At 32.7% G+C, this 12356-nt stretch overlaps 1 protein-coding gene across 1 annotated transcript in view; it reads right to left on the bottom strand.

The window, feature by feature from the left end:
* Window positions 1-1302: 1302 nt before the first annotated feature.
* Window positions 1303-12356, bottom strand: part of CNBD1 (cyclic nucleotide binding domain containing 1) — a 560546-nt gene continuing 549492 nt past the window's right edge. Inside the window, exon 12 of the mRNA XM_015145661.3 lies at window positions 1303-1494. Within this exon, the coding sequence (XP_015001147.3) occupies window positions 1303-1494 (192 nt within the window). The remainder of the gene's footprint in view (window positions 1495-12356) is intronic.

The following is a 12356-nucleotide window of genomic DNA, read 5'->3' as shown; positions in this document are numbered from 1 at the left end:
TTGCTTCCCTTTCCGCCATGATTTTAAGTTTCCTGAGGCCTCCCCAGCCATGTGGAACTGTGAGTCAATTAAATCTCTTTCCTTTAAAGATTATCCAGTCTTGGGCATTTCTTTATATCAGTGTGAAAACAGACTAATACAAACATAAAGAATAAATAGCAGGAGAAAATGCTGGAGAAATCGGCAGGGGCTTTTAGTAACTAAGTCACTTGGACTTTCACATATGAGCTATGGATATGAATGAATGGGTTTTAGACGTGATAGGCATTTAATAATATGCAAGTCTATATAAGACTTTCTAAATCATCTATAATCATGTATTGAATGTGCTGTGTAAGCAATATGAGCTTCTCTTACATATCTCACTATATGTAACCCAGACCCATGGGTAATAATTTTTTCATCTATAAAGTAAATCATTAATTTATTCATTTAGAAATGTTTACTATGTATTTTATTATGTGCCATATACAAGAGTAACATAACTAAACATGTAAAACCATCCTCTCAGAGAGTTTAAAGTCTGGTGATTGTAGGGGAAAATATACAAATTAAAACATCCCAATAAATATTTACATCATATGATGTAGATGATGTAGAAGCAAATGGGGAAGGTGATCAGTGGTCAGTAACTTCAAGGATCAGCAAAGTCTCACGAATGCAAGTGACACTGGAGCTTATTCTGAAGGATAAGTCTATCTCACAAGTTATGAAATTAAAAAAAGAATATTCATGGCCAAGGGCAGTGGCTGATGGTCCCAGCACTTTGGGAGGATGAGGTGGGTGGATTGCTTGAGCCCAAGAATTTGAAACCAGCCTGGGCAAGGTGATGAAACCCCATCTTTATAAAAAATACAAAAAAAATATTTAGCAGGGCATGGGGGTGCACAACTTTCATCCTAACTAGTTGGGAGGCTGAGGTGGGAAAAATCACTTGAGCCTGGGAAGTGGAGGCTGGAGTGAGCCAAGATCATGCCACTGCACTCCAGTCTGGATGAAAGAGCAAGATTTTTTTTCAAAAAGAAAAAAAACACAAAAAGAAAAAAAGGATATTGAAGGCAGAGCAAGCAGCGTAAGTACAGACACAGATACACAAGTCAGCACACTTACAACTAAAAGGAATTCAGTGTGGTAGGATAAAAGAGTTTCAAAGTGCTCAGTAAAGAGAGATAAGGGGCAAGAGAAATGGGCAGGAGCTTATCTGTTTTTATACCATGTTAAGAAATTTAGTTTTGGTTCTATAAGCAAAGAGTGGTCACTGGAAAAAATGTAAAACATATAACGTGTCATAATCAGAGGTGTTTATTTAGACAGTTTTCTCTGGAAACAGTACAGAGAATAATTAGTAGAGGTTAAAAGCATTGTGTCTAAAATCAGACAGACAAGCATAGCTTTAAGTGTCATTTCCAGCCCTGTCAGCTGTGCAGCTTTGGATAAATCCTTCATCTTTCTGAGTCTCAGTTTCATCATCTTCAAAATGGGAATCATAATTCTCTGTGTTTCATAGGATAGTCATGGAGTTAAAAAAAATAGATGTAAACCGTTTAGTACACTTTCTAGCAGTTTTGTGGATGATAAAGAACATTACTCCCACACGTAAGAAAACAACTAAAGTATACATCAGTGTGGCCCAAATTTTACCTCCATTAAGGTATTACATAACTTTATCCTCAAATAGATTATGAAATCCGCTAAAGCGATGGGATTTTCTTATTTAATTCTCGTATTCCCAAGAATTTAAAAAAAGCTTTTCTAAATGTAAGTGTTCTATAAAAGTCTGTTAAAGACTACAGATAAAATCTTAGACACATAAATGGCTACTTTTGACATTTTAATCTAACATTTATGAACAAGTAACTTGTCAGATTTGCTTGATATTCATCTTTTCTAAACTATAACCTTTTTACAAATATCCTTTTATTATGTTTTATTAAATTTAGAATAATTAAATCTCATAAGCATCATTTATTTTGTAACAAGTTACTTTTGTAATTCAGTAGTTTTGCTATTGTGGTGAGAATAAATGAATCAGTAAATTCAGATTTGCTTTCTTTCATTGTCAGAATTATGACAGAAGTATGCATAAAACATCATTTTGGTTCCTCTAATAATGTTAAATTTTATTATTTTTCAGCTTGATATACAATGTTATCTATAAATACGTATTATCAGACAGTCTGTAGTATATATGTGTCTATCTTGAAATATAAAGCATCATGTTTAATCTTGAGGTCTGAAAAGTGGCTCTTTAGGAACACGCTATATATCTGTATCTACATCTATATCTATGTCTATAAAATATAACCAACCCTCATTTTTCCAATATTCTATTATATATACAGCAACTATTTCTCAGATCTCCCTTCCTCCAACTTCAGTATTTTTAGAACGGGATAGCCCCTTTCAGAGTCTAGATATGGAAAAAAAAAATAGAAGAAAACCTCCGAGCAGGTCATCCACATACTCAGGCAAGTTCATTATAGTTTTTGTTGTTCTGCAATGTTATTCTATTATTATGTATAGCGCTACTATTTTTTCTCACAAGCTATGTATCATCTTTGTTTAAAAGCCATGATTCCAAAGGAAGAGCTAGGTGTCTACTTTCTCCTGCCTTCCACAGGGTTGTTGAATGGTTTCTAGCTTGGCCTAAATTTGTCCTGATTGTTTTGTGGTTGGTGTTGGTGTAATAAAAAGAATCCTGCATTTGAAAGTAGGAAATTGGATAATATGCTTGTGCTTTTGGCTGCAAAATATAGGCAGGCTGTCACACTTTATGCAATCTACAACCTTCACGTGGCCTCTGTGCACACTGACTAGGCTGCATTGAGATAGTCCAGATGTGACAGATGCATGAATCCCACTGAGCTGATCTTTATTCTGGAGGAAATCCCAGAATATTCTGGCCAGATAGAGGTGAAAGAAAAAGCTTAGAGTTACATCATGTACAAATTTTAGTCCGGAAGTAATAATGAATTGCTTGCTTTGTTTATTTATATTTGATATTTATAAGACAACACCCATTGTGAAATGCCATAGGGTATATATATTATGAAAAATAAACAAAATGTTAAAAGCCAAAAGTCATTTTTCATTAACATATCAATTGTGAAAAGTTCAACAGAACAGATGTCTCTAGTTTTGTGCCCAGAAGTTCAATGAACTGGAGTTCTATAAGGTCAAGAGAAAAATGAAACAGTGCAACTGACTAAAGGCCTTGAGACTCTAAACAGGAGGACTCTTGTTGATTTTACCCTCTGTGCTTGTACATAGATATAGATATCCCTCTAAAAATATCAAAGGCTCATGCCATATGGAGGTTTATAGAATATATTAAAATTGTATTACTGAAGAGTTACATTTATGTTATATCATTTCAATATACAAGTTCTGAAGCCACTGAACTAAGCATACCTGGCATAAGTCACCAACATCAAACCCTTCCTATACTCGTACCACCAATCCATTTTCACAAGTTATTTGCGTGAAACATGGACTATATAAATTCCTACTTAAAAATCCCTATGGCATTCTAGTGATGCTAGGAGGAGATTCTGATGAATAAAAATCAAGCCTCTTGCAAAATGTGACACCAGATAACTTCCCAGCCTCCTGTCTCATATAAATCTATCACATTCTCTCCATTTCAACCTTGTGTTTTCGTTACTAAGTTAATGCTTCAATGTGGTGCTCCAAATTTAGATTATCACCCCACTTCCTACCATCACCATATAAAAAGGCCTACTTATTCTTCTATACTTAGATAATATACTACATTTTTCATGTAGATTCACTCCCTCTACACTTCCTTATAATTTCCACCACCAAAACTATTTGTTCCTTCCTCCTAGCCCCCTGTTCTGGGAAAGAATGCGTTGAAGCCTTATACGTTCATGGCTTAAAGAAATTCAAGGTTCATTCAATATATGTATATAAAGTCTGTAGGTAACTGGTCCAATTCATCAATGTAGTTAAGAAATGGGCTGTTGCTGTCTTTATGGTACAACATCTCTTTTTGTGCTACATGGTCACAATATAGTTACAGCCTGTGTTCTAGCAGAAAGAATGGGAAGAGCCAAAAACCTTTTTCTACCGAGATATTGTCTATTTCTGTAAAAGCCAAGCCCTCTACAGAGAATACCTTTAAATACTTCATTGGTTGGAACTAGGCCACATGATCATCACTACCAGCAAAAGAGTCTGAGAATATAAATATTTTTAAATTTCAGAATCTGGAGAAAAGACTGAAAACATGGGGATGTGAGGGACTTCAAACTATCTCCCAAACTGCCATAAAATTGAACAGTTTTGCTCTTGGATCACAGGTGTGTTAGAGTCTGTGTCTAATTTCGAGTCCCTTGAAGAAAAGGGCCATTACTTTAATAATTTCATCCCTGATGTCAAGAGCATTTTCAAACTCTGTTTCATAAATTGATAGTGCCAAGAAGGAGAAGATGTCCTTGTTAAAACCCCTGGCTTTGAATGAGACACTAGAGGGCTATATACTAGAAGAGGGAGATCTGAAAATAGACTAGTCTTGATTAAATCAAAGTAATTTTCCCATCACTTTTCTGCCAACTAGAAAAAAAAGATGATACTCTCTCTGAAACAAAATAACATTATTCAGAGGTTTTGTAAGTATTTTATATACAAAGTCCAACATTCATCTAAATGTATCCATATTAATTTCCTATTATTGCTGTAACAAGTAACCACTAACTTACTGGTAAATTATTCTCTTAAAATAAGTTTCATTGGACTGAAATCATGTTGTCAGTAGGGATGAACTCTCTCCAGAGGCTCTAGGAGCGCATCCATGTACTTACTTTTTCCAGATTCTGGAAGCTCTACTATTTCCTTAGTTTGTGGCCCCACATCACATTGCCTTTTCTCCCTCTCCTTGCATCACCACATCATCATCTTTCATTTCCTCTTCTGTCTTCAAATCTCCCTTTATCCTCTTATAAGTATACATTGCATACACAGGGCCCACTGGAAGGTCCAGATAATGGAATGAATTTTTAAATAACTATGATATTAATAGATAAAAATATAATGAATACTCCAGAAAACTGGAATTATAAAAATAAATATCATAGAAATAAATATATAAATTTAAAAGAAAATTAGAAAAAGTATAGATTAGTAAACTGGAAGATGTATCAACAGAAAACATCTAAGTTACCACAGATAGAAAAACTAGCATAAAAAATACACAAAAGAGGATATACATTATAGAAACATATTAAATAGGCCTAATGTACTTGACATCAAAGTCCCAGGAATAGAAAAGAAAAATACTAAAGCAGAAGAAGTATTTGAAGAATTATTGGTAGAGATTTCCAAAAACTAACAATAATATTAAGTTATGGGCTCAAAAATCTCTCTTAACCTTAATAAAGATCTATCTCTAGATAGATACATCTACGGATAAAGAAAGACTGATTATAGATAGATAGATAGATAGATAGATAGATAGATAGATAGATATCTAAAGAAATTCACATCTAGATACATAATAGTTTGAAAACCTAAGACTAAAATCTACCAAAATTGAACCATAAAGAAATAGAAAATCTGAGCAGAAAAATGATGAGAACCAAAACTGGAGTAGTAATAAGTCTCCCATCAAAGAAAAGCCAAGGACTTGATGGCTTCACTGCTGAATTCTACCAAACATTTAAAGAAGAAATAACACCAATTCTATGCAAACTATATCAAAAAATTTAAAAGGAGGAAATTCTTCCTAATTTATACTACTAACATAGCATTACACTGTCACCAAATCCAGATAAGGACATTTAAAAACAGAAGACTGCTGGGCAATATCCTTGATGAACATAGATGCAGAAATCCTCAACAAAATACTAGAAGACTGAATTGAACACACATTAAAATCATCATTCACCATGATCAAGTGGATTCATTCAGAGATGCAAAGATGATTTAACATATGCAAATTAATAAACAAGATATATCACATCAAAGGAATCAAGAACTATAACCATGTGATCATTTTAATAGATGCTGAAAAAGAAATGAAAAAAAATTCAATATTCCTTTATGACAAAAACTCTTAACAAATTAGGTATAGAAGAACATACCTCAACACAATAAAGGTCATATATGACAAACTCACAGCTAATATCACATTGAATGGGGAAAAAATGAAAGCCTTTCCACTAAACTCTGGACAAGACAAGAACATCCATTTTCAACATCTCTATTCAACGTAGTACTGGAACCCTAGCCAGATCAATTAGGCATGAGAAAAAAAGGGCATCCATATTGTAAAGGAAGAAGTCAAATTATCCTTGTTTGGAGGTGACATAATTTTATATTTAGAAAAACCTAATTACTCCACAGAAAACTGTTAGAAGGAATAAACGAATTAAGTAAATTTACAGAATACAAAATAAACATACAAAAATCAGTAGTGTTTATATACACTAACAGCAATCAATCTGAAAAAAATATCAAAAAAACCCCACCATTTACCATAGCTACAAAAAGCCCTACCTAGAAATAGATTTAACCAAAGAAGCAAAAGATCTCTACAAGGAAAACAAAAAAACACTGATGAAAGCAATTAAAGATGACACAAGGAAATGAAAGATATCCCATGCTTATAGATTGTAAGAATATTATAAAAAAGTCTATACTACCTAAAGTGAGATTCAATGCATTTCCTATCAAAATACCAAGAACCATTCTTCACAGAGACAGAAAAAACAATCCTTAAATTCATATGGAACTACAGACAACCCCAAATTGTTAAAGCAACTTTGAACAAAAAGAGCAAAGCTAGACGTATCACATTACCTGATTATACTATAAATTATACTACAAAGCTTTTATAACCAAAACAGCATGATACTGTCATTAAAAACAGACACATAGATCAATGGAACAGAATAAAGAACTCAGAAACAAACCCATGTACTTACAGCCAATTCATTGTTGACAAAGACACCAAGAGCATACATTGGGGAAATGACAGACTCTAATAATAGTGCTGGGAAAACTGAATATTCATATGCACAAGAATAAAACTAGTGCCCAATCTTTCATCATGTATAAAAACCAACTCAAAATGGATTGAAGACTTAAATGTATGACTGAAACTATGAAAAGAAAACACTGGGGAAACACTACAGGACATTGATCTGGGCAAAACTCTTTTGGGTAAGACTTCAAAAGTATAGGCAACAGAAGCAGAAATGGAGAAATTTGATTATATCAAGCTAAAAATCCTCTGCCTAACAAAGAAAACGGTCAATACAGTGAAGAGACAGCTTACAGAATGGGAGAAAATATTTGTAAACCATTCATCCAATAAGGGACTAATATCCAGAATATACAAGGAACTCAAACAACCCAACAGCAAATAAATAAATAAATAAATAAATAAATAAATAATCACGTTTTAAAATGGTAAAAGGAAATGAATAGGTATTTATCAAGCAAAGACATACAAACAGCCAACAAGTATATGAAAAAAAAAAAAAGCTTAACATCAGTAATCATCAGGGAAATTCAGATCAAAACAACAATGTGATATCACCTCACATTTGGTAGAATGACGTCTATCAGTGAAGATAACAAGTGCTGAAGAGGATGGAGAGAGAGGAGAATGCTAGTACACTGTTGGTAGAAATGTAAATTAGTACAGACACTACAGAAAATATTATGGAAGTTCCTAAAAAATCTAAAAGTGTATCTACCGTGTAATCCAGCAATTCCACTGATGAGTATATATCCAAAAGAAAAAATATATATATTTTGAAGAACTATCTGAACTCCCATGTTTCCTGCAGCACTATTTATAATACAACATAAGCAAGCAACTTGTGTCCATCAGCAGATGAATGGATAAAGAAAATGTGCTATATCCACCCAATGGAATATTATTCCATCATACAAAATTAAATCCTGTCATTTGCAGCAACCTGGATGGAAGGGGAGGTTCCATAATGTTAAATAAAATAAGCCAGAAACAGAAAGACAAATATGATATGTTTTCCCTCATGTGTGGGAGCTAAAACAGTGGATCTCATGGTGGTGGAGAGTAGAAAGGTGACTACCTGAGGCTGGGAAGGGAAGTGGAAAGAAAGGGATAAACAGAAGGTGGTTAAGGGGTACAAAAATACAGATAAATAGAAGCTATGAGTTCTAGTATTTGGTAGTATAGTAGAGAAATAATAGTGACTAAAGATCGTCGGTTTCAAAATAACTAGAAGAGAAAAATTGCAATGTTGCCAACACAAAGAAAAGATAAACATTTAGGGTAATGAATACTCCAAATTACCTGATTTTATCATTACTCATTGTAAACAGGTATCAAAATATCATATGTACTCCCAAAATATGTACAAGTATAATAAATCAATTAAAATAAATAAAATATCTACAACTAGTCAAAGAATAAACATTACCTTCAAAAAGGAACAAGACTTACACTGTCTTCTCAACTACAATGTAAAAGGCACAAAATAATGAAAGTAAATGGACAGATTTCTTGAAAAATACAATTTACTAGAAGCAACATTAAAAGACATTTTAAAATATAAATAACTTTATATTAAAGGATTTAATCTATGACCCAGGGCCCACTTGGCTACTCAATTAAATTTTATAAAAATCTAAAAAAGAAATAATGCCATTTTAGAATAAACTCTTTCATAGAATTGTTTAAAAGCTTCTGAAAATATTTTAAAAACCCAGCATAACATTTGTACAAAATGGACAAATATGTTAAAAGAAAGAGGCCGGGCATGCTGGCTCCTACCTGAAATACCAGCACTTTAGGAAGCCAAGAAAGGATCATTGCTTGAGCCCAGGAGTTAGAGGCTAGCCTGGGCAATATAGCAAGACCCTTGTCTCAACAAAAATAAAATTAGCCAGTCATGGTGGTACACACTAGTAGTCCTAGCTGCTCAGGATGCTGAGGCAGAAGGATTGCTTGAGTACAGAAGTTTGAGTCTGTAGTGAGCTGTGATTATGCCACTGTACTTTAGCCTGGGTGACAGTGAGACCCTATCTCTAAAAATAAAAATTGAAAAAATTTAAGGAAAGAAAAATTACACCGCCATCACACTTATTTAGATCCCAAAATTTTAAATAAGGAATTACTATATTCAACTCAGATTTATAATAAAACAATACCAAATTGATTTTATTACATAAGCTAATGTTACTTTAACATGTGAAAAGGCATCAGAATCTTATTTTAAAATAACAAAGATAAATTTTATTATTCTTTCAGAATAATAAATGCAGAACAGTTTCTATAATTTAACATTCATTTAATAAAAGCCCTCAGCAAACCAAAAATTTAGAGAATTCTCTTGATCTGACAGGGTACATACATACAAACATGTAGCAAACATAGTGAAAGATTGAAACTCTTTTGTCATCACTTCATTCATTTATCACCGGTTTGTTTGGATGTACAAACCAGTGTAATGAGTCAGAAAAATACATTTTAAAACATAAGGGATAAAAAGAATGAATAAATATGTCATTTTACATATCCAAATAAGGCATGATTGTATTCACCAGCACAAATACACACACATTTATATAAACACATGCACACATATACCCATATACATATATTTTATTTTGGATATGTGTAGTTAATTTTATATTTTATAGTAAAACTTATTCTGTATTTTATATAATTGTAATATATAGGTCTTATTTCAATCCCTTTGAGAATGATGACATTGTGTTTAAACGGGCAATAGCCTGATTAGATTTACGTTGCAAGTTCCAACACGCCCTGTATGGGCTATGGTTCATAGTCTGTTCAGTTTTCAGTCTTTGAAGTGCTCCTTGATGTGTGGCAATCCAGTGGCCAGCAAGGGTGGTGGTCTATCTGCTGACTCAGCTTCAGTCTTTTTTAATGCCTATGAAGAACAAATCTGTGCATGTGTGGCTCTAGTGTGCGCTTAGGAATTCTCAAATTTATGGGGTCACTTTCATGAGTGCTTTCATTTATCTCTCTGTTATTTTCCAGTTCCCTGTGGTTCTTCTTCCCATGTCTTTGGCCAGAAAGCTTAGGCATTAGTTACCTCACCCTGCTTTGTAATTCTGAGGCTGTGCCCACCTACTGGGCCAAGCAACGTGAATAACAAAGGAGAAAAACGGTAAACTCATGCCGGTTTGGTATAATTTTGAATTCTGATCTTCTTCCCCAATTTAAACGTCATTGTTTACCTTTCAGAATGGTCAATAGTTATGATATGCTTTCTGTTCAGATTCTATAGCTGCATTTAGAAAGAGAGTTAGGGAAGAGTCCAGGTAGTTCTTTCCTGGAACTAGAATTCACAGCAGTATTCTTAATAACTAAAAACTTTAAAAAAAACTGCTTATAAATGGTGGAATCAATTGTATATAATTGTACCATGAAATAGTAGCATGTTTACATCATGAATTATAATTTGTCAGTGTAAAAGAACCAACAGCTGCTATACACATCAGTGCTGATTGATAGATTACATAGACAGCACTAGCAAGGCAAAGCCAGTGGCAAAATAATGCACAGTACGTAGTACCATTTATATAAAGTTCAAGAACAGGTAAAACTAACCTTATCAGAAAATTAGACAGATTGTTAACTTTGGGGAAGATGAATGATTGGGAGTAGAAATGAAGGAGGTTTTTTTGAGTGCTAGTAGTATTCTATATTAGGAACTTTGAAGTGGTTATGTGAGTGCTGCCACTTAATACAAATTCATTGTCCAGTACACTTAAGAACTGTATGATTTTATTATATGCATATGATAATTTAATCTAAAAGTTTACAAGTATATTTTAAGAATGGAATGCCACAAACACTGGTCATATCACATTGATATTTTGATTTTTATGTTACAAATTTCCAGGATTACTGTAATTGCTATTCAGTTCATGTATATCATTGTTATAAGTTCAATTTTGCAAATTTCTATGTCTACCAGCCCATCACTCAAATTCTCTTTACTTCCTGTCTTTTCCGTTCTCACCTTTTTTCTCTCTCATATACATATACGTAGAGTTCTTAGGCAATTAAATCCTGAATCATTTTAAAGACAGATCTAAACATAGCTAAATATTTATCACTATGTGAAAGTATGTGGAAAAAAACATGAATAAGTGACTTTAGATTTTTAGTAAACCCTCTAAATGTGAAGAACACTAATCTTCTAAGATATGAAAAAAAATCCAATTCTAAAGTAGGAAATTATATTTTTCCTTAGAATTGCAGCCTTTGGTCCTGAGAATAAATTCATGGCCATTAGAAAGTCACTACATATGTGGAAGTGATAAGCGCTGAATTAAGTCAGTGTGACTAACAATAGAACCTGTCCTATATTAGACTGTCAATATTTGTCTATGGAATAAAAAATAAATATTTCATATGGTAACCTGAATTTCCTACGAAATTGAGTTTAGACAATTACGATGGAAACTTTTGGGTCATTAGGTCTCTGGGGGTTGTCAACACAGTTAAGTAGTAGAGCTTTGGTAAACTCCTCTGTCATTTTGTTAAATACAGATTTTATCATATGACATGATTTATTTATGGATAAATACATTTATCAGTATTTCTTATAAATTTACAATAAGAAAAGCCTAACAACATTAATTATACATCGAATAACAGGCATAAATTCACCAATTTGCGTTCACTATCTGTACTTTGTGCGTTTCGTGAGTAATAATATATTGTATCCTACATACACAAGTAAATGGCAAAAATGATAGTTTCATTGTAAATTCAAAAGCATGGCTGCCTTGTTTTTTTCAAAACTACAACTTCTGTTAAAACAATAGAGAATCTTTTTATTGTTTTTAAATTATTTATGCAAAAATGATTGTTCCAATAAGGGAAATGTCTTGAAAACCTGTTTTTAAAAGCATAAATCATTGCCACATTCTGGAAATTTGCTTTAGATTATTTTGTCTTCTGGAAAACTGTAATTAAAAGATAATTTCTCACAATAATTATGCATGAAAAGAATATTAAATCAAGAATACTTTTAAAAGAGATTTGTCCAAATTAGAATCAGAGTACTTTTCAAATGGAACTTAATACTTGTTTTTCACTTCTTAAACTTTATAATTGATATGGTAGAAATATAAAGTAACACAGTCATGCTAGAGTGTTGGAAAATTCTTCTGTGTTTCTAGCTTTTATCTACATTTCTCTTGAAGAAAACTTCAGTTTGCAATTTAAAAATCATGTATCATACAGTTTGAACAATCTATTGTAATTATAATGTTTATGACTGGAAATGTAATAGAATAAATTGACTATATTAAAAAATTAAGTGCTGGTCTATTGAGATTATTTAAAAGATACCTAAAAATAA

Source organism: Macaca mulatta, chromosome 8 (genome assembly GCF_049350105.2).
Source record: "Macaca mulatta isolate MMU2019108-1 chromosome 8, T2T-MMU8v2.0, whole genome shotgun sequence".
In the NCBI taxonomy this organism is placed as follows: Eukaryota; Metazoa; Chordata; class Mammalia; order Primates; family Cercopithecidae; genus Macaca; species Macaca mulatta.
The sequence above is the reverse complement of the archived record's forward strand: the minus strand, read 5'-3'. Positions and strand labels throughout refer to the sequence as shown.